At 39.5% G+C, this 26,918-nt stretch overlaps 1 protein-coding gene across 2 annotated transcripts in view; it reads left to right on the top strand.

Annotated features, from left to right (window-relative positions):
- The window catches only part of grip2b (glutamate receptor interacting protein 2b), a 243,520-nt gene that overhangs the window by 187,164 nt on the left and 29,438 nt on the right, over positions 1–26,918 (top strand). For both annotated transcript variants that reach the window (XM_084745930.1, XM_084745938.1), the window contains exons 6-12: positions 185–260; positions 8,786–8,931; positions 9,347–9,494; positions 11,357–11,526; positions 21,122–21,277; positions 21,426–21,578; positions 21,669–21,855. In XM_084745930.1, coding sequence (XP_084602056.1) covers positions 185–260; positions 8,786–8,931; positions 9,347–9,494; positions 11,357–11,526; positions 21,122–21,277; positions 21,426–21,578; positions 21,669–21,855 — 1,036 coding nt within the window. The remainder of the gene's footprint in view (positions 1–184; positions 261–8,785; positions 8,932–9,346; positions 9,495–11,356; positions 11,527–21,121; positions 21,278–21,425; positions 21,579–21,668; positions 21,856–26,918) is intronic.

Here is a 26,918-nt window from a genome sequence, read left to right as displayed (position 1 = left end):
TTGGCACAGCAACAAACAATGTTGGAGTTTTGACCAAAATACGAAAGCAATAGATTCTTCATTGTGATGGATTACCTTTCAGAACAAATTTTTATATTTGTCACCCTGAATCAAAATAAAAAAGTTAATGTTTCAAGCCTTCAGTGTTTAATGTGATCAGTTTTAACCTATGCTCTTCTCTCAGGTGGTACCCATGAGGACTGGCACAAGTCACGCCCCCTAGTGGTCACCTACGTCAGGCCAGGAGGTCCTGCAGACAGGTAGCACTGACTGCACACTAATCCAAACATAAACCCATAAAATCTGCACATGCGGCCAATCATGTTTATTTGTGACATACAGATAGTGAAATGCATTCTCTGCATTTGACATAGAGGACAGCCACTGTGCAGCACCTGGGGATCAATTCCACTTCTAAGCCAGTGCCTTGTGCAAGAGCACTGACAGGGTTAAACTGGAGCATGCAAACATGGGGAGAGCTTGCAAATGCCACACAGAAAGGGTCTACCCCAGTCAGGAACCCTGGAACCACTAACCACTGAGCCAACATCTTGCCCATAATCACTCACATGCAGCTATATTGACAAAATCTGATCAAACACAAAAAAACACATATGAAAACACATATAGTACAGTCACTTTCAAAGAGAGAAATCACATCTTTTTTGGGGTGACAAGGGCAGTGACTTCTTAAAAAAAATGATGTCTAGGAAAAATAAAATCCAGCCAAGCACTGGCTGCCATTCAGCTTAAACTAACAGCTCGGCCAGTTCCAGTCAGGAGTCTGAGAGATTTGTCTGTGCCTTCATGCGAATAAACCCCAAGGATAACGGTGTCATTTCCTGTGACCGTCACTGGTATGTTGACAGTTATCTGTTACTCATAGCTGCAGCAGCATGAGTCACCTCATATCCCTTTAATGTTGCCATCGTGTGTCTGTCTCAGTCTTCATGTTTAAGAAATAATCCATGACATTTTCATGTAAATGTCAGCTTTGCAACTGTTAACTGATGTAACGCAGCAGTTATTCTTCAATCTTGTGTAGATCCAGGGCGTGAACTCTTACACATTTACAATGTTCAGAAATCCTCCTGGGAAAAATATTATATAAATATAAAGATATTTATGGAAATTCAGACCTGATGTTCTCAGGAAAAAGTGAAAAAAGGGAAGCTTCAATGCTTAAACAAGTTGTGGGCGCAAATTTAATGGAGCAAGATTGAGCAATGGCCTTAAATTCTACATCACAATAAACTGTAATGTTTACTTTGATAAAGACAAATGTATTTATACCATGTTTCTAATCACCAAATTATGATACCCTCTTGTTTTCTCATTTCTAATTTGTTCTAATTGACCAGCTGAAAATTCTGTATTTTATGAGATGGATGGATTAGACGTATATATATATATATATATATATATATATATATATATATATATATATATATATACATATATATATATATATATATATATATATATATATATACATATATAGGTTCGTAAGTCAGTGTCACCTCCACTCTGGTCCAGTCAAGACAAGCCTGTAAATGCATACAAGTAAATGGGAGAACTGTTTTTTTTCTGGATAAAATCCACTAAAACTTTCACATTTCTCAACCAATGTCAATGAGTCACTTTTTTTTTTAATTCAAGGTTCCTTGATGTACATTAAGTACATTAGAAAAGAAATACATTTTTTCCCAGCTCTATGTAGATCATAGACCTTTGAATCTAACATTATTCATCAAATTCTGTTTGAGAGATAGAATGAAACAGAATAAATCTTTATTTTCCACCAGTCTGGGAATTTTTCTGCGGCTTACCAAACACAAGAAACAGCACAGCAGTTAGTAAAAAACAAATACATGCATGAGGTCAAATTACATTAACCATGAAACACTAAAAGCATTTCATGTCATTTCCCTAGCTTAAATCTCATTTGTCACTTTGCAGAGTTAAAAATACTTAAAGGGATAGTTCACCAAAAAATAAAAATTCAGTCATTATCTACTCACCCTCATGCTGATTGAAGTTCGGGTTTAGTTGTTCAGTCTCACAAAACACTGCTGGAGTTTCACAGGAAAACAGTGTTGCAGAATCTCCCAAACAATGGAAATGAATGGTGACCAGTTTTCAAAACTGAAAAAACAACAGAATAAAAATATAAAATGCCTCCATACTGCTCGTCTGGTGTAATCAAAATCTCCTAAAGCCCCAGCATGCCAAGTTGATTAAAGTAATGTTATTTATACCATATCTTTAGTCTGAATCTTCACTATAGATCCTTAGCTTGGAGCCATGTTCACGTGCACATGCACACTGTCTGAAGGGTGTGTGTGTGTGTGTGTTATGACAGTGTGCAAACAGCATGTCAGGACAGAAGGAGATTTGGATTACACCAGATGAGTAGTATGGAGGCATTTTATGCCTTTTTCCCTGTGATTTTGAAAACTGGCCACTATTCACTTTCATTGTTTGGGAGATTCCGCAACACTGTTTTCCTGTGAAACTCCAGCTAACAAAATAAACCTGAACCTCAATCTGCATGAGGGTATGAAGATAATAACTGAACTTTAATTTTTTTGGCAAACTATCCCTTTAAGGTGTAAACATTTTACTGCTTTTTATCCAGTAAAACAGCAGCTCTCCCATTTTTCTCCAGTCTTGACCAGACCAACATGGCAGCAACATTGATATATCGCAGCAACAGGCCAAAGTGGTCAGTGCAGCCTGTTATGTATTTTATGTAAATTTGTGTGCCCAAGTGTGCTGCCTTTTTGACACGGAAGTGTTTGCATGTCGCTGCTGATTGGGTAACACCTCTGAAACACCCACCAAATGAGAGAAAACATGCCTCAAAGCCTGTTTCACACTGACTGCATTTCATCAGCGCGGCCGGCGTGCACATGCCCTCACTGACGTGCCCTCGAGGGAATCCCGGTCATAGTCATAAGCGTCATCCCATCCGTCCGAAAAAACTGAGGGGATCTCGGGTAGATTGACCCTTGGGGTGCTGAGGGAGTGAGTCAACAACAATGGTCACTCTGAGGTACATATCAGCCACAATGCATTGCAGTTGTGCAATTGGAGCAATAAACAAATAAATATTCATTTATTCATTCACCAGGGACGGCGCCTGTTAATCAACATTTCACACATGGAAAAAAAAATGCTGTTTCTCAAGATATCTTAAACCCGCAGCAATAATTGTTCTGATAATCCGATGTAGCTCATTACCAAGGGCAGAAGAGGCCTTGAAATAAGTCTGCAGGTGTTTCTGATGATTTGTAAAAAGCAGTATAGTGCTAAGCCCACAACTGGCAGCTGAATCATGTTAGTTTGGGCTGAAAGTGTATCGCATTAAAGTCCCCCACGCTTGCCATTATCTCTGTAGTTCAGGTACATTTCCATTAGATTTCTCTCAGTTACATAAATGCATATTAGTTTTTATTTTGTTGATTTCTGCTCAGTTACACAAGTATATTAACCATTGAAAGCCTATTAATTTCAGAGTAAAAATACCCTATTTATGACGCATCCCACCTCCTGATACAACTAAACCTAAATGTTCGTCACTAAGATACATAGGAGCTGGCACGATGCAGCGAGTAAAAATACTTCTACTGAGCTCGTAGTTTCCAGCTGTGAATTCTCTGGATCAGCGAGTGAACACCTGAAGCCTCCAGTGTAAAAATCAAATTTAACAGGATTGCCTTGAAACACTCTTTGCTTCATCTACTTATCACTACACACAGGGAGGTTTATCCACACCACCTCTCCTACACAGAAACGCAAGGAGAAACTCTCCAATGCAATCTTTTTCTTTGAAGTTCAAAGCTTTTAAATATTTTCTTTTATTACAACTATTGTTGTATGAAAAAAACAGAAAACAATGGATTTAGTGAGACTCCAAGGTGGTGGACTCCCCTAATGAACACACACAGTTGGACTCTTCCACTTCCTGTTTGAGGAGTATAAGAGGCCATCTTGACTTGTTGCACATGTTTTGTTCAAACAAAGGCACAACATGAATCTGTGAAACTCAGACAAGGTACACAATATACTTCTTTATTTTACTTCTAATGAGCGCAACAATGAGAAAATCTTAATTAGATGGCTTTCATTCAAATTATAAAACAAAATGAGTCGTGGCATCCAGTAAATAATGCAGCATGTAAACAAAAAACTGCGTCATGTCATAACTTCAAATGTTAGTATGCCAACTGGATTGACAAAACAAGAGACAGTATTTAAGACAGGCCATCACAGAAAAACATTGTCATTGTTGTTTGATAAATTTGGTTTATTGTGCAACGCTAGTTTGAAGCTTTTGTTCCTCTGAGACTGATAGAAATGTTCCTATTTGCACTAAAAGTAATGTACATTACCATTGTGGCTCATGTAGATACAGTTAGATGGTATTTTTGCATTAAACAAAACAGAATCATCATTAAAAAATGTTGGATCTATTCAGTATAACTCTTTTTAAATAAAAAAGAAATGGTGATTTGTTCCTTTTAGAAACTGCTGTTTAAATACTTGACGCCATGAAATGACTGCTAACAGCAGCTTCAGTAGAGTAGATGATTGTTTCTAATCTCACATTAGTCTTACTTTGACTTTAAGATTAACAGTTCAAGAAAGAGAGAGTGAAAGAGGACACACACAAGTGCGTATGAAAATGTGAATCCCGTCATGGATTTAAGTCACCAGATCTCAACCCAACCGATCGGCCATGGATGAGAGCAGCAGCACGTCATGTCTCTGTCTAGAGAACATCCACGCCCCTGTTTGGGTGAGTCTGTGTCGGCCTGTGAGTCGGTGTCTGAGTCCATCACAGGTTAGCTAATGATGTTACTGAGTAAATGACATGGGCCGATTGTGCCTGTAGATGAAAGTGAATCAGAAAAAAGCCTTAGTGATGGTGTAACTAAAGTTTTTACTGTGAAAAAATAGGACCCTACCATAAAACATCTGCTTTTAGAATGGAGTTTGGTCCAACAGGAGCAGAGGGTATTGTTACATTAATAATTCATAAACTAAGTGGACTTACCATCTAATAATGAAGCTTGTAAAAAGCACAAAATAATAAATAGAAAGCTCTTCTTTTTGTTCATAGTAAACAGGATGCTGTATTGAGCAAAACCATCTGTTAAAATGGAGACAGTGGCCTAGTTTTATCACAGAGATAACTTACCAAAGTAGCTAAATAAAGTCTCTAAAAGTTATGAAAAGTGACATATGTCTGAAATACTTCACCTGAAGAGTTAATAACCTTATGTATGTCAGGTTTGTCCACTTTGATGGAGGAAGACTGACCTTTTTCTTTAATTTTTCGATGTTGATTAGCAAAGACACAGCGGATTTGTGCTCCTAATAGCTAAAAAGTGATGCAGTGTTCTTATTTTATGCATTTAAACTGGCAAGGATATTGGAATCTGTAGTTAAATTAGAGTGGTTGTATTGTAGTGTAGTTTTTCACCTAAAACGGGGGAAAGTACCCAAATCGGCTGCTCTCATCCATGGGAGATTGGAGTGACACGTGAAGCATTGCTCTCTCCCACCATCATCAAACCAAATCTGAGAGTATCTTTTGGGAAAAATGTTCAACAGACTTTGATAATCTATGACAGGGAGTAATTAAATCACTTTGTGTTGTTTTTTTCCTTTAATTTGTCACCCATTCATATTGCCAATACGCAAATCTAACTTCTCCCTCAGTCCAATTTTTGAACAGCATGCTTTACTCAGCTGTTTCTACACCACTACTCGAGCCAAGATAGCAAAAAATTAAACAAGTGTAACCCCCCTCTCTGATCACTCAGCAGCTTCAATCAGTTGATGCTAGACTTCAGAAGTGTGAGAAGCTATTTTTATTCTAGTGGTGACTGTGAAAGAACCGCATGCAGCTCTAAATTAGGACACATGCAGAATAACCACATGAAAACTAAGCTGATATTTCTCCACCGAATAAGCAAACGAATGCTTGTCGGAGATCTTCGGGGCTCATGAAAGAACCGTTTCTTTATGTCTGTCAAAAATTGATTGTAGATCAACCAAAACTATCCATGGTCTTATTTTATTTCATTCTCCGCAGGTGCATACACAGATTGACAGACTGTGACAAGACCGAGATTAAATTCTCTTTTACTATTGAGTTATTTTGCCCCGAAGCTCATCTAACACCATTCTGAAGAAAATCATCTGAAAAATGTGGGTCAGCGCAGGGGAAGCGAATGAGATATTCATGCTGCTTTATTTCCCATTTATATGCCAATTGGAGAAAAACTTAATCCACAGCAGCACCATACTGTCCCAGGAGTGCCTATATTTTTAGCATTACCCAGTGGGAATTACTCTGAACTCTCAAAGTGTTCGAGAGCCACGCTGTTTCATGCGGGATCACAAACTGCTTTTACTGCATCATCATGCGAACAAAAAAGACACAGATAGGGAGCCTGCAGGCCTTTAAAATAGGCTAAATGTCAGCGAAGTCCTTAAGACTTTGTTTCAACTACAGCAACTGAAGTTAGAGCTGTCTATAAAGGGAAACTCCACCGTAAAACACAGTTAAATCCACCTCTGGCTTTTGAAAGAATGGCTGTGGGTGGTGTCCTTTTTTTCCTGTTTGAAGTGTGGAAGAGTGGAAGAGTATTAGAGACTGGAACAAGAAAAAAAGGCAAGCTATTTTTTTGATTTTGCATTTTGAGAATAAAGTGGAAATGTCTAGAATATAGTCAAAGTTTCTGAGCCAAAACATAGGAGGAATATTTTTACAGTTTGAGAACAGTCGAAAATGGTATTTTAACTTTATTCTTATGATATTTCAGCTTTACTCTCGACACTTCAGCTTTATTTTTAAAATGTTATTTCAACTTTATTTTTGACAAATCAACTTTATTTTCAAAGCATTTTTTTCTACTTCTACTACTATTTCAGCTTTATTCTCACAATGTTACAACTTTTTCCCTGTATTCTCAAAATGGTATTTCAACTTTAATCTCAACATCTTTATTCTCAAAATGCAAACCAAAAAAACCTGAAATGCAAAATTTAAAAAAAACCTCCTCCTCCTCTATTTTTTTAAATTTATGCCTGATCCTAATACTCGTCCATAGATTTCAGTGTATCCGAGTTAAGCAAAATATTCCAAATATGCCCCAATCCCACTGAACATATTCGCTTTTGAATACAGCCTTTTAATTTGTGAAATAAATGTCACTATTACTCTTTCCACCTGTTTCTCAGGTAGATCTGAGAGTAAACCTGTTTGAGTTTCACAGTCATCAAATCCTCTCCACAGATTTCTTGTGAAACATCAATCTTAACCTCTTCCATAACCTAATTCCAGCCTTAATAAAGCCTGTTGGTCTCAGCTTCGCTTGCATCATGTTGTTGAAAAGCTTCAGGGCTACCAGCATTATGCTTTACAACTTCTGGCTGCTGCGATGGCAGCTCTGTATGACTCACACTCTGGCATCATGCATAAAGCATCTATCAGCTCCTTAATGCAGCCCTGTGCATGAAAAATTAAAAATGCTACATATCCATTTTTGCAGGAATAAATAATTGCCTGAAATGTGCCACTGAGTGCCTCTCAAATATTGAGCATCCAGTCCATGAAAGTGCTTTTGTCGATCAGGGACTTTGTTGAAAACTCCCATCATTTAAATAAAACCAGATCACATGGCATGATGTTTAATCTCGGTATTTTGAGTGTGTGAAGCGCAGCAGGATCATCTGTCATCTTAGTGCCGTTTCCACTGCGTCGGTCCTCCACTCGAACTTGAGGAGAAGTGAGACTCTGAGACTCAGAAAGACGAGAGGAGAAAGAGGGTGATCAGAAAGACGGAGAGTGGCGGAGGTGGGAGAAGAAAAGAACAAGCAGGACAGCGAGGAAATGAGTAAGATGAAGAAAAATTTGAAGTTTGGAAGTCGTGATTAATGAAAGTGGAGTAATGTGTCAGAGGAAGTGACAGAGAAAGTGCAGGAATAACAAAGGGAATGGTTGAAAAGTGCTCCTTAGTTTGATGGGATTTTTCACTTCACACTTGCACTTTTTACTTTTGTCTTACCTGAAAATAGTGAACAACTGCAGAGGACAGCAGAAGTAGCTGACAAACAGACTATTCCCCAAACTATTCAACTTTATAGTGGTTACAAGACATTTCAGTCAGTGTGAGCTTGCTTTTCATCATAATATAACCTGTTGATCACATAATCATTTATTAACAATGCTTGGTAACAATGCTTGGTTTACATGTATATATGCATCAGTCTTTTTCTATGAAATCCTACTGTAAACCATGGCCACATTCAGCCCCACAACATGTAGCAAAACATTTATTTCAACAGAAACAGTAGTGCAGTGAACATGTTCTTGTGAATGCAAGTGCACGGCACTGCACTGCCTTTTAAATATGGCAATATTCATATACTTGTCACTATGGATTGGTTAACACCTCTGACACACCCACCAAGTGAGAGGACATTGTATAGCTTTGCACACCCTTTGTAGTATGCATACAACTGGGACATACCACTTCATCATAACACTGTGCTTTGAACCTTGACCCTCTTTCTGTACGTTCTATTACGTTTGAGAGATGTAACTAGCAACTGTAACTAATTTTCTGTTACTTGGCCAACACTGATGCTTCTTTTATCTTCTTTTCTACGCTATTCCTTTACTCTCTTCTACTGTACTTCTCAGTGTATTCTCACTGTACTCTAACATCAGACGTTGTGTTTTTGTCCGTGTCTTTGTGTGTCTGTTCAGAGAGGGCACGCTGCGTCCCGGTGATCGTCTCCTCAGTGTGGATGGCGTACCGCTGCACAACGCCAACCACAGTGACGCCCTCAGCGTGTTGGCTCAGTGCGGCCAGGAAGCCCTGTTCCAAATAGAGTATGATGTCACTATCATGGGTGAGAGACCACACACACACACACACACACACACACACCAGACTCAGATGTGAATTAAAGCTTAGGGCAAAAGTTTCTACACTTACTGAAATGTCACTGAAATTAACAATTGGATGTTTTTTTGTTGATGTGTTGGCATTTTCTGAAGCCTCAGGCTGAGCTTTGCCTCTTTTCTGTGTATAACTGCTCAATTTAATTCAACCAGAATGCACTGCAAACAATCCTCTTCTCTTCACATCTGGTGGTTGTTGCTTTTAAGGGCAGTTTGGCTTCAAGCTCATCTGATACTTAATGTTGGTAGAACAGAAATTGAAAGCTACTCTGCTGCATCACTGTCGGTCTTTCATGTGCGCACACGGGAGCACCAGTTCATAGTAAAAAGCAAAATGATTCAAAATCATTTGTCCCCCATCAGACACTGTAACAAACGCCTCTGGCCCGCTATTAGTGGAGATTGCCAAGTCGCCAGGAGCAACGCTGGGTATCACACTGACGTCGGCCAATCATCGAAACAAGCAGGTCATCGTCATCGACCGGGTGAAACCTGGCAGTGTGGTGGACAGGTACACACACACACTCTCACACACACAGTATACAGTGTGTCTGCATACATGTACCACACAGTCTTAGCTCGAAGGTTTAAAGGGAAGAGAAAGAGGGATTGCACAACATACTTATCCATAGTCAGTGTATTACATAAAGGAGATGCTGGTCAACATGCCCCCAGTTTAGAGAAGCAGAGGGGAGCACCAGCATGGAAGCTGCAATGTACTGCTGTGGACGGGGTTAAGGGTGGGTGGATCGATCCCAAAATATTGATACTTCCAATATAACGTGTTGTTTTTGCAGATCGATTCTGGTGTCAAAAGGAGTGATCCCCAAATATGGATCCATTTCAGTTTTTTTCTTGTACATTTTACTGTTTTTATTTCATAAAAGAGCAGAACTGTCTGTGCAAACAAGGAAGAATTATGAAGTGCATGTGCTCTTTGCTGCTCCATTGCTGTCTGTGTCTGCATGCGCTCAAACAACACATGCATCAACCCCGTGCAGCACGCTGCGGTGTGCACCATGACCAGTTTGATCCAACGCTAAGTGACAGGTGAGGGAAAGAGGAGCTTCATTTGTGGATATTTTACAGCTGTGAATGTAAACATGTGGTAGTCCAGTCCACATCTCTGTCAAGTCCATTGGGAGTCACTCAAGGTGCAGCGTCTTCTGGAGTAAATGCCAATGGAGTGATTTTGCCAATGGAGTCTGGTTGGTTTATTTGGCTTATATAATGGTGGCTATTGCAGGTAATACACTGACTATTGCTAAGTAAGCCTACCTCATACAACCCATGTCAAATAATACAAACTCTCCCTTTAAAACAGTAGCGACTGGACTCTGTGGACCTTGTTTCGCCCTGGGTTTTACCTCTCAGGCTTCATGCAGACTGAACCTCAGATTGGTGGGGCTTGTTGGGGCCGTATACAGGAAGAGAGGAAGAGGAAGACCTGCAGACAAAAAAATTCATTTATTCACACTTGGGAGACATTATAATAATTTTCTCTTAAACTGGAACGTTGGAATTGAAAATCAAGCAAAGATAAAGCACTTAAGGACAGCAATATGTTTTAATAAAGATGGAAGTATAACCTATGTGATTTATATAAAACGACAAAACTAAATGTGATTCAGAGTAAGGTTAGTGCATTAATAATGAAGCAATGTGCCTGGCATTTTTCACTTTTAATTCCATAAGTATAGAAAGCACAGTAACCAAGGTTGTGATGTGTTTCTTGCTATATTAATATAAATGTCTTTGAATGCATGAAGTAGCGTTTACATACATTCATTTTTTCAGTGGCTTCATTCTGCCCCTTCACTTCAGTCACTTCTGAAACTAAACCTATGCATTTGGATTACAGATGTGCAATGGTTGCATATTTATGCAGGATGTATTATTCTCTTTCTCACTGACACACAAAAAAGACTTACACACATAGGTTGTATCCAGGCCTATAACTAACACAGACAGTAGGAGACAGGATATCGCCTCGAGCCTCAGTCTGGCTCTAAAATATACATGAAGCACTTGAACTTTGTGTCGGAGCTGAAACGAACACTGAAATAACCTCAGTCTACTGAACAGGTTGACTGAGGAGGTCAATGTGCTGTCACTATTCATTCCCACATGGCTGCAAACTCATTTTTAAAATTTGAACTGCGGGATGAAATGCAGAGACTCCAGGCTGACCAGCCCTGCCACATGCTGATCCGAGGCTAAGTTGCGTAACCTACATGTGGATTTCAAACAGAACACAGACAAAAAGCATTCCTGAAACAGAGAAGAAACATTTTGTTCTGCAGGTCTTTCTCTTGTGATTTGTTATGGTTAGACCTCCTTCCTTATTCTCCCTGTCTCTGTCATTTTTTCCAGATGTGGAGCGTTGCATGCTGGAGATCACCTGCTGTCCATAGACGGGACGTCGACAGAACACTGCACAGTGCTTGAGGCCACGCAGCTATTAGCAAGCACAACAGAACTGGTGAAATTAGAAATTCTCCCCTCCCATCAAACGAGGCTAACTGGGAAGCAGCACGACACAGGTGGGTGTACCAGCTGTTCTTACAGTCACTTTAAAAACTTTATTTTCATCAGATATTCCTCACTTTCTAAATATAACAAATCATTGTTGCTGTTTTCTGCTGCTAGTGTAACTATAGTTACTGTATACTACATTTTTGGGTTATTTGTAGTACGTTACTTTACTAATTTTGTATTCCCTTATTAAACTGTGCAGTTTCCTGTGTACATGATATATTTCAGTAGGAATAATTCCACAACATTATGATAGACGTGAAGAATTAAGTTTACTGTTACATATAATTATTTCATTATCATTTACAGCATGTTAACTAGGACTTTAATTATACACTTACATATCTAGTATTTAAGTTTCTTCTTCATGTCCGTCTCATTTAAGAGCTAATTAGTTCCTACCTGTCATCATTTAGGAGAGATTTGTTTACCCTATTGTGAACCCCAAAGAGTGAAGTTGGGTGGACTGTATTGTCATGCAGTTTTGGTGAAGAGTAGCAGGAGAATACACAAAAAGAAGTTGTAGCAGCTTCCTGCCAAGAAAATAGGGTTACAGACTGGTGGCAGCAGTGTTTTTTTTCTTTGTCTTCGGATTAATTAGCTGAGGCATTCAACTACACCCGCCGCTTACGCCCGCTGGGACTTATTGGACAGCAGCTGGCTGCGGTCTACAGGTGCTCTCTGTGCATTTACTTCAGTTTTACACCGTAGAATTTTACAGACAGTGTCCAAAGTCGCTGCGGTCATTAGTGAATAATGGTGAGGACAACGAGTCTCTCACATCCTGTGCGTCCTGTTGGTTCTTTGTATGTCAGTGTTGGTTGTTTTAAGGAGGTTTGTAGCCTAAACCTAATCAAACTGTGACCGTCACCAGAAATGTTTCTCAGCATGCTTTATTTGAAAGTCTAGGAAATAAAATCCAGATGTTGCATATGTATTGTGTTAAGTTGGCCATGGAATGAGAGTACGTGTCCTTTTCACTCCCTGGCAAGGCTAAAGGTGACAACGTGACAATGGATCAGGGGTCTGTTATGCTTTGGCCATGGTGCTGGTTTGCAACAGGAAAAAACCTGAAAATGGTCATGTGCTTTCTTGCGTTTACATTTGCAGTCTGTTGCAACAGTTGAGCAAAAAAGGTAGTGTGAAGTCAACACTAACTGCTTCAGTGTAACTAGCTGATTTCACGCTAAACTCACCACAGTTGCACCAGCTTTAATTACGCTAAGTCTCATCTATGACAACATTCATGTAAAATGGGATAAAAAGCTGCTTCTAATTAGACACAGAGCAAGAAATCTACAACAGATTGTTAAAAAAAACTGAAACTAATTTTATATGTATATATGCTATGACTTGCTAAGCATATGATACAACATGTGTTTGTCCATCTGTCATCATCATCTTTTTCATTTCATTTTATTTATAGGGACAACAGACATTAATCAGTATTTTTCTAAATGATGCCAGTGTCAGCCAGCTGGATCGTTTCCAACTGCAGTCCTTTGGTGAGATGTTTTGAAACCGATGAGGTGGTGCTTAAAATTTACAGACAGATGACAACAAGCAATGGCAACAAAATAAGCATTCTTAAGACGGTGCAGAAGCTGTGAAGATCAACAGGTAGCAGCAAAATCATGATTACAGTAATGCAGCAACAATATCCAATATTCAGGACATGGAACCATGAAAGCAAGCAACACCAAGCAATAAAACACAGCCAGGTAACACTGATAATAACCATGTTTTAACACATGCAGGCAGTCAGAGCTGCCATAACTAAAGGACATAAATTAAATACAACATGCATGATGGAGATCCAGATATCCATATATAATATGATTATACTAGATTGTCATGAAGTGTTAATGTGTGTTAATATTCTGCACATACCCAAGCTGTGCATAGCTGATCTTTGGTGACATGTGACGCAAAGAGACAAGTTGAGGTCTTCTTTTATCACTTAAAATAAGTTGGTAGTCATTTGTTGAATACTTGTGTGGTACTTGAATGTGTCTTTTGCATTTTTTTTTTTTACAATAGTGTCGATAATATAATATCAACAACAGAAACTCCTGGCCAAATCTACAACCTGTCTTTCCTAAGTGAAAGCATGTCTCCCGCACCGTTCCTTTGCAACTTCGTCATAATCCCTCATTGTAAAGTCACTGATAGATAAAACATCAGTCTTATTAGAAAAATCAGATCCAGATGATTTGCTTGGATTTCTAACATATTGCTGTATGACTGGTTAAACCACAATGACAGAGGAAACTGTCATTTGGAGTCAAAGCGAATTTATTCCTCAAAAACAATTTGCCTCAAAGTGACTTTTAAATGTTAACTTTACAGTTATGCATCTTTTTTTTCTGTCTGTAGATTTCAAGCATCACTGTGGGTACCCAGAGGCATAAAGACATCTAATATGAAATGACCTTCAAATGACAATAAGAATTCTAAAGCTATGCGTTATTATAGAATTATTTCCGACGTGGAGGAGACAGCGGTGTAATACAGAACTGAATACATTCAATGTCATCAAAACATAATTGAAACAAAGCGCAGTAATTATCTTTCAATCACGCACAAACCAATTATTGATCCTGCTATTTTAAAATGTCTGCACTGTTGCCAACCAGATGGTGTGTGTTTCGCTATGTGGCCAAATTCATGCTGTTGTTCTTCCTCTTTTACACCTCGTAGTGTTCCTCCACGGCAGCTGTTAACACTGTTTGATTGGCCTGTGTTCTGTCAGATATGTGATGAAACGGCGCTGTGGTGAACTGGTTTTCCGCCGCTACTGAAGTGATGTAGAAGTCAGGTGTGTGAGTGTGAGAAGGTTCCTTTATTCAGGGGGGGGGGTGTGCGTTAGCGTTTTTGCTTCTGCATTTGTGTCTGTGTGCCTGGTTTTGAAGTTGATGAGTAGAATAATCTCTTGATTAGATTGAAACTGTTGGCTGTCAGTCTGCTTTTCACAGCCAGCACTAGACCATCGTACAGGCTCAGTGTGTGTGTGTGTGTGTGTGTGTGTGTGTGTGTGTGTGTGTGTGTGTGTGTGTGTGTGTCTCTAAAACAAGTGCGGTTTCTGTGGTTTGTGTGTTTCTATCTACATCTAGTTATCCAGCTTCTTATTGATCTACTAAAATCTAATTTAGTGTTTTCAGCCAGATGCTTAAATGGCTGTCTGCTGATTTGTTGTTGAAGAGAAACTCTGTTTTTTACTGATATTGTTCAGCTGGAAAACCTGCTTACCACCTGATAATGCTAAAGACCCATAAACAACAGTGAATATTTTCTTAAACACTGTATTGGCTCTGTGCACATGACAAGATAGGCAATAATGAAAATGGGGACAGTGGATGTTGTGGCAGATATTGTAAGACACCATGTGTTTGTCATCCTCAGCCTGCTTTTATCCTGCAGTTTCTCCTCAGTAGAACAGCTCAGAAAACATCAGACAACTTTCCAGCCAGTCTTGTGGGCTTCTGTCCACAATATGCTGTACAAGTCTTAAAATCTGAGCTTTAATAAAAAATGCTTTCCAGAGGGAATACAACTACTCACTTTGCATTTAAATAACTTGTGTGTTCTGCTAAATTAAAACACAATGTATATTGGAATAGACCCTGTCCAAACTAAATGACAGATGCATGATTATATTGCTAAAAGAGGAGGAGAAGGAAATTCCATAATGTTTAGGGATTTTTTAACTTCTTAAAATGCAATTGCTGAAGTGTCTTGCTTTTTTCTTTCTTTTTGTTTTTAAATTTAGCTGGTGCGTCAAATTGCACAGAGCAGATCGAGCGGATAGGAAGTAAGACACAGAAAAAGTAGAGAGAATCCAGTCATTTTTCAAAATAAAAGACCCCTTGCTGACTTGTGATAATGATGACAGACAGAAAAAAAAACTATTTAACTACGTAGCCTGTATGTCCATCGTAGAAGCACAGAAAGCAAGGCTCAAAATCTGAGGCAACATAATCAGGCGGGCAAACTGTTCTGCTGCTGAAATGCTTCTGAAACACTGCTGGTGGGTTTCATGCAGACGTGTTCGAGACGGATCAAAACTGAGGTGAAGACATGCCACGCTCATTGCGTCCAGTCCAATCTATATGTCTTTAGTGAAAGAGACAACTGTCCATCATCTGTGTCACCAAACTATGACAGCAGTGAGAGCTCAAGGCATCACAAATTAAGAAACACATGCAGATGCAACAAACGCAACCATTATTCTAAAACCCCCGTAGTCCAAAAGATTTTCCATTAGATCATACACTCATTTGTCTGATAGCCCATTAGCCCAAAACACAGCCACAGCTCCGAAAACTTTGCCAGAGGTAAAAATAAGGTAAATTTGCCTGTGACAGTAAAATTACTTGAAATGTCATTTGGGGTGAGACCAGAAATCCTGTTAAGGTCAAAAGCCCCACTGATTCAGCAGGCCAGCAGTCACTGAACTAAAAACTGCAGGGAGCGTGTCTTTTTTCCAAGCAATGGGCATTTGTTTTCAGGATAATGGGCTGTTGGACAAATGGGCTTTTGGGCCGATGGGACATTTTTCAGACTGTTGGGGTTTCAGAATAATGAGTCGTCAGAACAATGGCATGGCACCAAATTCAAGACCACTGTACCAAATGCTAGAAGCACTGTTACATGTTGTGTCTAGCTAATGCCTGCTGTACAAGTTGGACAAATGTGAACCGAATGTCACAATATTAAAGTGAATGCAAGACATTAAATATTCTGAATTTGAGATGGCAACAAATGACCAAGGCAGTAGATTGTATACTAACATTATGTATTTATGTTTTGAGCTTCATGTCATCACACCTTCCTCAGCACTCATTTTGAATTCACAGGGATCCAGAATTAGGTCAGCGTACAAACCACAACAAAGATGCTGTTCGGATTTAGCCCAAATTAATTCGCACCGTGCACATTTAGCAAGTTAGAGAAGTTAGCAAATCAGAGAGGGGAAAAAAAATTCACTCATCCCACCGTCTTCCTCCTCGCCGTCCTCTCTCGTGGAACACTGATTGAGGAATATTTTGCGTGCGGCAGCAACTTCGTGCTTAATTAGTTGAAGGAGTGTTTCTTCACCCGTAGCCAAGTGACAGCTTTTCATCTGCGGGAGAATTAGTGCCAGTGGATTTACAGGGGAAACGCTGATTCCAATGGCTGCTTTATTATCCCAGGTTAATGCCTCACAGCTGAGGGGTTTAAGCATGACAGGTGTATACATACATACAATCACACGCGTACGCACATAGAAACACATGTGTGCACAGGCTAGCACACATGTAGGACCTGTGATAAAGCCACCGATATTGTCAGACAAATGTTTTCCATGTTGAAAAAAAAAACTGCTGTGTTGTTGTGTGTTGTGTTTTTTCTTTGACCTGATTAGAGACTCATGAGAGAGGCGGGATTAAAAGAAGAGGCTGATAGACACAAAATGAAGATGAATTCCAGACTGAAATAGACTCAAACCTCGGCCTCAGTTCTACTTTCGATAGAATATGCGTGGGGAGGGAGTTTCATCTCAGCATGAGAACGGCAGAAGGAGAGAAAGTTGAAAAGAGATGTGACAGATGAATGGGAGCTGAGTGACAGCGAGTGTACAGGCAGGATGGTATTTAATTAAAGTCATTACACCTCTCTTGTATGCTGTCAGACGCTGCTTACAGCCTGACACCTCCTCCTTCCCTCTCCTCTCCTGATTTCCTCTCCTCTAGGCGACTCCAATTTTGTTTCACCCCTTCCTCTTTTCTCTTCTCTTTTGTCTTTTCTTGCCGTCTTTCCTACATCTTCTTACTTTCCTTCTTTTCTCATCTTGTCCGTCTTCTCTTTGTTTCACACCTTCTTTGTTTTGATCCTCGTCCCTTTTTCTTTTCTAATATCTCTCTATTTCTATTTCTATTCTTTCCACTCCTACAAATAAAGGTGCTAAGTAGAACCATAAAATCTTCAGCTTGTCCCCATAGGAGAACCCTTATTGGTTCCTGACAGAGCCTTTTGTAAAGGCTCCACTTAGAACCCTTTCAGAGAGTTCTCCCAAGAAGCTAACATAAAGGGTTATACTTTGAACCATCTTTGAAAGGTTTTACCCAGAAACCCCTATGAGAGGTTCTACAGAGAAGTGCCACCCAGAACTGTCTCTGAGGGTCAATCCAGAACGTGTCCACTTTCTAAGGGTGCTAACAAGAACCCACTCAGTGGGTTCTCCCAAGAACCTTTTCGTATTCCAAGGGTTTCAGTTAGAACCCATCCAAAGAGTCCTACCAAGAACCATTTTGTATTCCAAGGGTCTCATATAGAACCCACTCAGGGTGCTTTACCGAGAGGCTTTTTATATTTCAAGGGTTTTCTATAGAACCTCATTGGGGGGTTCTGTTGAGAACCTTTTTTATATTCCAGATGTTTCATCTAGAATCCAACCTTGGGGCTCTACCAAGAACCATTTTATATTCCAAGTGACTCATCTAGAACCCAATCAGGGGATTCTCCCAAGAACGCTTTTATCTTCCAAGGGTTTTATCTCAAACCCAAAGATAAGACCAACAACCCTTTTATGTTCCCAGTGTTTCATCTTGAACCCACTTAGGGGTTCTACCAAAAACCGTTTCTATATTCCACGTGTCTGATCTAGAACTCACTCAGGGGGCTTTACCGAGAGCCCTTTTATATTTCAAAGGTTTTATATGAAACCCCACTGGGGGCTCTTTTACATACCAAGTGTTTTATCTTAAACCCAGAGATAACCCCTAAAACCCTTTCCTATTTTAAGAACCTACCTGTGGATGTCTACCAAGAACCCTTTTATAGTCCAGAGGTTTTATCAAGAACTCATCTGGGAGGTTCTACCAAGAACCTGTTTATATTCCAACAATTTCATCTAGAATCCACCCAGAGGGCTTTACTGTTAACCTTTTTAGTTCAAGGGTTTCATCCAGAACCCACCCAGGGGCACTGCCAAGAACCTTTTTATATTCCGAGGGCTTATCTAGAACTCACTGGGTGGTTCTAACAAGAACCTTTTAACTTTCCAAAGGTTTTTAGAACCCAGTTCTAGATAAAATACTTGGTAACTGGAAACCTCTCAGGAGTTCTACTGAGAACCCTTTACATTATGGCACAAAGAACTCTTGATGAAGGAGATCTTCAACAATACTTTAATAACTAAAAGAACCCCAGCCCTTCAGAAAGAACCTGTTTGCAACCCTTGTTTACTGGAAGTCACACATTAACCGATAACACATATACTGAGACACACAATCCCCAAAGGTCGCCATCTCATCTCGGATCTCCTTCATTTGTCTTTACGAAGCAAAATTCATTCTTTCCTTCTTGTAATCATGATTGTGTGACTGCCTGTGTGTGTGTGTGTGTGTGTGTGTGTGTGTGTGTGTGTGTGTGTGTGTGTGTGTGTGTGTGTGTGTGTGTGTGTGTGTGTGTGTGTGTGTGTGTGTGTGAGTGTGTTTGGAAGTGAACACAGCTCATTAGGATACTGATGGCCTTGCAGGAGACCTTGCGGCCAGCCTGCCACTGCTTTATTAATAGACACTCTGATTAAAGGTTTTGCAGTTGCACGTGTGTGTGTGTTTGAGTATGTGTGTTTGACTTTTATTGTGTTTTGGTGTGTGTCACTGCAGCATAGATTAGAGTTTGTGACCCTGGATGTATGCATTTATATTTATGTATCTTCTTATCTATGTAAGGTGTGTAAGTGAGCAAAAGTGTACATGTGCAATGTCTTTGTTGTGTGTGTCCCGCCTGTGTGCTTCTGTGTGACCGCAGCCATTTGCTGTCAGCAGATCTGTCTCTCCGGTGTTTTCCCTCGGACGTAATGACTTTATTTTTACTCGGGGAGGATTAGAGGAGGAAAATGTTTCCGCATTTCTCAGATCTCACCCTGAGGCCGCCCGGCACTTATGCTCCTCAGACCTCCCGCCAACAGAGCGGTTTAGATAAGATGACTCACATGTCGAGGAAACAAAAGCTCTGCTGGATGGATGTGGCAGCACAGGGCAGCTTAGGATCAACTTCAGAGTTGAGATAAGTGTGTGTAGAGAGGAATTACACATGAAGCTGTGTAGGTTGTCAGACTTTAGCCTTGATAGTATGCTGATGCTCTCAATGGGAGTTTCCCCAGAAGAGGTTCTCCCCGACATCTGAGGGAAAGTGACTTTTTAACAGATGGCGCAGTCCACCAGAATTTCTGTTTGTAATCAGGCTCCTGTTTTTCCATCGCTGTGTTGTTGGTCTCATTAATTGACAACACATGATAGTTACAGATTGCCAATTGATATTTTTGGAAAATACTAGCAGGTGTTCATTATATCTCTATCCACATTAGCCCTAGCTCCATGGCACCTTGTCTGAATTAATGTAAATTTCCAGTCATTCATTTAACTGAACTGCCATCTGCTAGAGTTTGCGGTATCTAACAGGTGTCTCCTCTTTTCTTAGAGATTTTTGTTAAATTAATGAAGTGAAAACACAGCCTGTCACACCTTAAAGCGGAAGAGGTGATTATAAAGAAAGATTGCTGATTGTTGAGTCTCATTCCCAGGTCATCAAGACATCTTAGCGAGGGCACTCTGTCTGAGCCACCTGCATCAGAGACTCGACCTGGCTCTGATTATTTTTTTTCATTTAGGTTCAGTGCATTCTTGCAAATGCCATAGAGCACTGATTTATCTGTATACTACTGTCAGGATGTAGCTAATTAACTAACTGAATATTTCAATAATGGGATCATACCTCTCCTTTCTGCTACAAAGGGACAGGAACACAAACTGAAGAAGTGGCCTCAGATAACGTACAGTAGCATATTAAGCTATGTTACCAATTCTGTTACTACCAATGATGAAGCACTGAAAAATCTAAAAGAAGACCGGTAGTCCAGTAATACCTTGCGAGGCAGCTGGATTTGCAAGATCACAAGAAAATTGACACACTCGTGCCTGCACAGTAAATATGAGCCATCACCTGCAGCCAGCTAATCTCTATTAACAGATATTTGCATATGGATGCAGAATCTTTGGGCAAGCAACAGAATCTTCGGTATTGTTAGCATCCTGGTTTCCATTTGTAGTCTTGTAGTCTAAGTAGTATGAACAGTTGCATCTGTGTGGGCTTTGGTTGCATGCAGGTAAACTGTCCACACAGAAAGCAAAAGAGACAAACTCATTGGCTGAAATGCAATCTCGGCTATTGTCTGTCAGCAATTTAGCTTTTTTAAATTTATCTGCATTCATATGCAGATATCTGTTAATAGAGATTAGATGAAATATTGTATCATATCTCAAGTTGCTAATTGGACTGTACACAATGAACAGCACTTAGAAGAGGCACTCTTAACAGGCATATCTGTTATCTGTTATCTGGACATCAAAACACACCTACCAGCATCTCTAAAGCTTATTAATTAATGTTTTATAATTAACACAGTTTCCACTGATTCCATGCAATTCCGCTGATCAGCTGCTTTGTGACAATACGGTACAAAAAGCCTGCAAAAGCACATTACAGTGAGCTTCTGGGAAATTAATGTAAGTCAACACCCTGTCCTCCAAATAACAAAATCGTTTGTGTGTGTTCCAGTGAAGGTTCAGAAGTCGGACCACCCCCACTCCTGGGACCCCTGTGTCAACTACTGTCACCCTCAAAACTCCACCCTCTGCAACACAAGCTCCACCCTCAACAAGTCATGGACTGCCTCAAATAACAACACCATCAACAGCCTCGACTACTGCAAGTGTAAGAACACAAACACACCTTGACAAGACAAACTCATCTAACTGTCAGACTTTCTTTCTTCATTTATTATTCGGTCCTTATCTTTACCCATGTATTGCAGTATGGAAACAGTGAACACAGTGCCCTCTTTTCTTTCTCTTTTTTGCAGCTCTGGTATCTGCTAGTTTCTCTCCCGGCTCTACGACTACATCAGGCCCCAGTAGCCAGAGCTCCAGCACCTTGCCCAGGCCTACAGTTCCCATGAGTCCACGTAACTCACTGCTCAAACGACGACAGAGGAAGAAAGAACACAAAAGTTCCTGTAAGCTACGTATATCTGTCAGTCTGTTGGTACAATGGTATATATGATATAAATGAATGAATAATCCAGATATTAATCTCCTGTGTTCAGTGTCTCTGGCGTCCAGTTCGGTGGGTCCGGGTGGTCAGGTGGTTCATGTAGAGACCAGTGAGGTCGTCCTAACAGGCGACCCACTCAATGGCTTTGGGGTCCAGCTGCAGGGAGGAATATTCGCCACAGAAACACTGTCCGCACCCCCACTTATCAGATTCATAGAGCCTGACAGCTCTGCAGAGAGGTGAGCACACACACGTTCACATGAATAAACTTTATGTTCTTTACAAATGTGTCTGCCATAGCCTATAAGTTCGACTGCTAGTTTTATTTTGGCAATATATAATCTATCACTTCCTTAATAACAAACTGCCAGCTTTACCTTTTCATGATCTACTCCACTTATGCAAATGTGCAGCTACTGTATGTGTATATTATAATGAAATCTATATCACAGCAGAGGTGTAGATTGAAGTCACATGACTTGGACACAAATTTCATGACTTAACATGTCAAATTAAAAAACCTGAACTTCAACATACTTGAAGACAGAAAAGACAGTAAAAAGCAGGATGCAGAATGTCAAAATAAATACAATACAAATCACATACATATAAATAAAAAATCAATAAAAGCAATAAAATAAAGGGATAATAAAAATAAGTAAATAAAAGAAGAACAATAAAGCAATAAAAAACAAATGAGTAAAACAAATGAAGAGAAGCAATTCAAACAACTTGTGACTTTCACAAGAATGACTTGGACCCATATGAAAATATAAATAATAAAACATGGATGTTTAATTTAAAATATTGATGATACATCAGCTTATAAGTGTTTTCAGTGTTGTTGGTGTTTTGTTTGTTTGTTTGTTTGTTGATAGTTGGTAATTATAATTGATAAAATATTAAGCAAATGTCTAAACTCTAAAGAAAATGAGAAGGCTGACAGTAAAAGCAGGTCTGAAAAGAAGATAAGATGTTCAGATTACTAATGTTACAAATATAATTAAAATCTCCGAACCTAAAATAGCAGCTGTTGAAAAACAGCTAAACTGATGTTTTTTTGTGCGTTTGTCCACACAACTGCACACGTGTGAGTGCATGTGCTGACTTCAATGCTGCATTAGGAGCTTTACTTAGCTTTCCTGTGTCTATTTGAACGTCACTGTTTTTGTGTGTGTGTGTGGGTGTGTGTGTGTAAGACTGATGTTGGCAGTGTATTAAGAGCTCTGCTTGGCTCTGTGTGATGTGTGGGTGTATGAACATTTTTAAGCATTCACTGTATGTACATGAGTGTAGGTGGGGTTTTTTTTCAAAAAATCGATGTGCAAGTGTGCGTTCACAAGAGTGTTTATATCTGATGTTGCACTTTAATTCATGCATATGTGTTCACGATGTCATTTAAGTCTCTGTGTGAATTCTCATTTGTATGTGCATTGTGTATGTGTGTGTGCGTACTGACTGATGTTCCCGTCGCATTAACAGCTTCTCTAAGTGCTGGGTGTGTTTCTGCACCCTGAGGCCACACTCCTTTCTCCATTAGCGCCCACGCTAACAACACTAATTAGCTAGCTTCCCCTCGCCCACGCCGGAGGAATCGATAAGTACCTTCCTACCCGCAGACAGGGTGAATCCAAATAAACCCTTTCACACCACTTGCTTAACCACAGCCTATAGTCTTTAAACCCATGAATCATGTGCAGCGGCGACCAGCGTGGACGTCCTTCTTTCAGGTTTTGACCTGCAATTATTCTGCATCGATGCTGCTGGAAGTTTTAAATAATTTTTAATATTGTAGCAGCCCCCAGAAAACACAAAGCTGCTCATTATCAATGTTAAATTGAGAATCTGAACTATTTAATCTAAAACATTGTGTGATTTAAATTAATAAGACATTGTTTTTGTTTTAGATCTGGTAGCTGCAGAAAACATAGTTAGTGGCTAATAAATGCATAATGAAGAATGTATTAGTCTTCAGAAAGGAACAATGAAACTTAGTCAATGTTTAACAATCACATAATAGCCAAGTTAAAGGCAGTAAATGTGTTAGTAATGTGATTATATGAGAAGAAAATTTTAAAAGCAGTCTATAAACTGTTAACAAGTCACTTATAAGGGTTTCTAAATGTCTTGTAATCTAACTACATTTGTTTATGATGCTATTATTAACATGTGTATAGTTATGACCACATAATAATATTATAATCATCTTATATGAGCCGTAATACTTATTAACTAACACTTATTACTAAAAGCTACACCAACCCAGAAAGGAACAAGTGTCACCTACAAAAGGTTTTAGTCCAATAAATCTCAGTAAAGTATTCAAAACATCTGAATTCATTATGCTGCTGATGTTGATGGTTTCATTTGGTTCATTTTCCCCACAATGAAAATGGTGTGGTGTGATATTATTGAGCCAGCAGTGAGCCATTTAGAAGTGAGTAACCCACCAGAAGGGATTTGTGGAGCTCACTGTAACGCAACAATTTCATTTTAGACCAAAAATATACAGTGAACGATTAAAACTGATGAGAAGATGTAGAAGTACGCAAAAGAACAGCACAAAGTAACTTTTAGAAATGGTTGTGTGTATTGTTAACACTATCACATGTTCATTTGAAGATGGACATTTCCTGAAAAGGTTGAAACATGATGTGTTACATTTAATGCTGAATTTACAAGAACACATTAACAATTAAGAAGCAGCTAGAGATAATATTCAGCGAGGAGCGATACAGTTTGTCGTAGCATTGCACAGCTAAAGTGTCAGATTTTTAAAGGGAGTTTGGTGTCAGAACAGTGACTACTGTTGGACCCATATACTCAGTTGTGGTCAGTCAGGGACGCTGAGCCGAGGGATCAGAAAGAGACGGGCCACTTTATACAGTATGTGCTTACACACCCAATCACATCCTCGTCCTGACTTAAGCCTGTAAACTTTGAACTTTGTCAGACCTGCAGTACTGATGATGAAAGACAGAAAGTTCTCTGCAGCGTCATTGTAAAATCAAACACGACCAAGCACATATACAGGTATATATATGTATTGTATTGGTATATATACAGATATTGTATGTTGCTAGTTAAATTTAACATTGTAAACCACAGATTAAGAGTAGATTATGAAAGGTTCTCACCTCATATAAACACGCTTTGCAAGATTAAGATGAATGAAAAGCAAAAGGAGGGAGTAAAGACCATTCTTCAAACTGTACAAAAAGAAATAATTGAAAAATGAGACAGAAACAGAGGTAAGAAGTGAAGACAGGTATTAACTGGCTCCCGAGCATAAGAGGGAAACAGAGGTGACAGGGATCATAGCTTTGGCAGGCAATTTAATCCTCAGTAGATCATAATGAAGATGTCTGGCTGTATATTAATGCAGGTCACCCACTCATGGCTTAATGGAGGATATATCAACTGTCTGTGTGTGTGTGTGTGTGTGTGTGTGTGTGTGTGTGTGTGTGTGTGTGTGTGTGTCTGTGTGTGTGTGTGTCTGTGTGTGTGTGTGTGTGTGTGTGTGTGGTATTCAGACAAGTGAAAAACCAACCTACCGTGCAAATCCAAAGGGCAGTAACTGCATGAAAGTGAGGCCAAAAGTGCAGAAAGGGATAACTGCTGTAATGATGTTGACTTTTGACCCTGAAACCAAACAGAAAAATAGTTACTGCTGTTAGAATCACATGTTGCAGCATAGCTTGACATCTCTGTGTACCATGTAGCCCAGCCTGATGTTCCACCATGCTTATTAAATTTCTGCAGAGATCATGGTATTATTTCGTGGCCTGTCTACGGCAGAGAATTAGAAAATTAGTCCAAAGTATTCTGGAGCACACAGATTGGAGGCAACAGCTGACACCACTGTGTCACCGAGCCATTTTCAGGTCCACCCCCCCAAAAAAGTCCTAAACATGTGAAGAATAGTTTAGAAGAAAAAACTCTGAGTTCCCTTGCACAGACTTTAAATAAAGCCTCTTGACGCTGGTAGCACTGCCACAAGGTTCAGCGTCTTCACTCTTTTCATTGGAGAGTAATGGCTTAATTTCAATGGCAGGTCAATGCCGGTGAACACCACATAAGTCAAGGTAGCACTGCTGTCGTGCTGCCTGCATACAGAAGTGAGCCAAACTTCAATTACAAAAAGTGCAGTTTGCTTTCGGGCCAACCAATCTCATTTGTATGTCTCTTTCGAGAAAAGCGTCTGCCAAACAAATAAATGAAAAAGTTGCATTACTGAGAAAAACAATTAAAACTAATATGATATGATCTAGATATGTTAATTTACTTTGAGATGTGTGCATTAATTATTTTGTAAGATTCATATCATTAAGTAAATTACTTTCTCTTGGCACTATTGTTTCTGGTTTCTGAGCGACTTGAAATCCAGTCAGATTTCCACATAATGTATGAGGGGCTTCAGCTCCAAAATTGCTTGAATCACAGACCAATATCTCAAAAGACGTAATGACTCCTTCGTAATATACCTCTGTTTTGCCAAGGAAAGGTTTTTACATGATTCATTACTTTAATAGTCGACACTAATGTGCTTTACTTCCATTCCAGCCCTGATTTATGTAGTGAGGAGCCAGGTTTTGGGGGCTTCTAATTGGTGGATATTTTGGAAACAGAAATCTTCAATATCCAAACAGCAGCACTGAAAGCTGCAGCGGCTAAAAATAACGTGATACGTGCCACAGCAGGGAGTCTGCGGCTCCTTCTGGTGTCGTCTGTCTTTGTAAAATGAATTAAAGGGAAAAGGCATCCCAGGCAGGGGGGCTGACGATTAGCACACCTACGTGCTTGAGTTTTTCTTCCCCCTTTGGGAGCATTTTAACCCTGCAGATAATTGTATCTAAATAGGCACAGAAAATAGCTACATAATCATGTTTTACCTCAGGCGATATAAAGTGACAGGGTGCACAAACATGGTATTGTGTGTTTGCTACATGTAAACACTCAAGAAAGTAGTGTCAGGGGTGTTTTGTTTTGTTTTGGAAACTTTTGTCTCTGATTTTTGGAACCTTTATTTACCATTTAGACTGAAAAAAATCAGGTGAAATAAACAAGTTTTAATTCAAATTAACTCAGATTTTAAGACCCCAGTCCAACGAGAAAAGATATTGCTTTGAACAAAATCTCATCCTCTGTCTATGGAGAGTCAAAGTGAAACCAGAGCTTCACTTCCAGAGACAAAAAAAATCTCATTCAAAATCACATTTACATTTTTAACAAATTACCAAAAATCCAGCTCTGAAATGAAAAAAGAGCCTAAGAGCATTGCACATTAACAGTCACGACTGCA

Source organism: Lutjanus erythropterus, chromosome 2 (genome assembly GCF_056507025.1).
Source record: "Lutjanus erythropterus isolate fLutEry1 chromosome 2, fLutEry1.hap2, whole genome shotgun sequence".
In the NCBI taxonomy this organism is placed as follows: domain Eukaryota; kingdom Metazoa; phylum Chordata; class Actinopteri; order Lutjaniformes; family Lutjanidae; genus Lutjanus; species Lutjanus erythropterus.
Note: the sequence above shows the minus strand (reverse complement) of the source record. Positions and strands in the feature narration are given on the sequence as shown.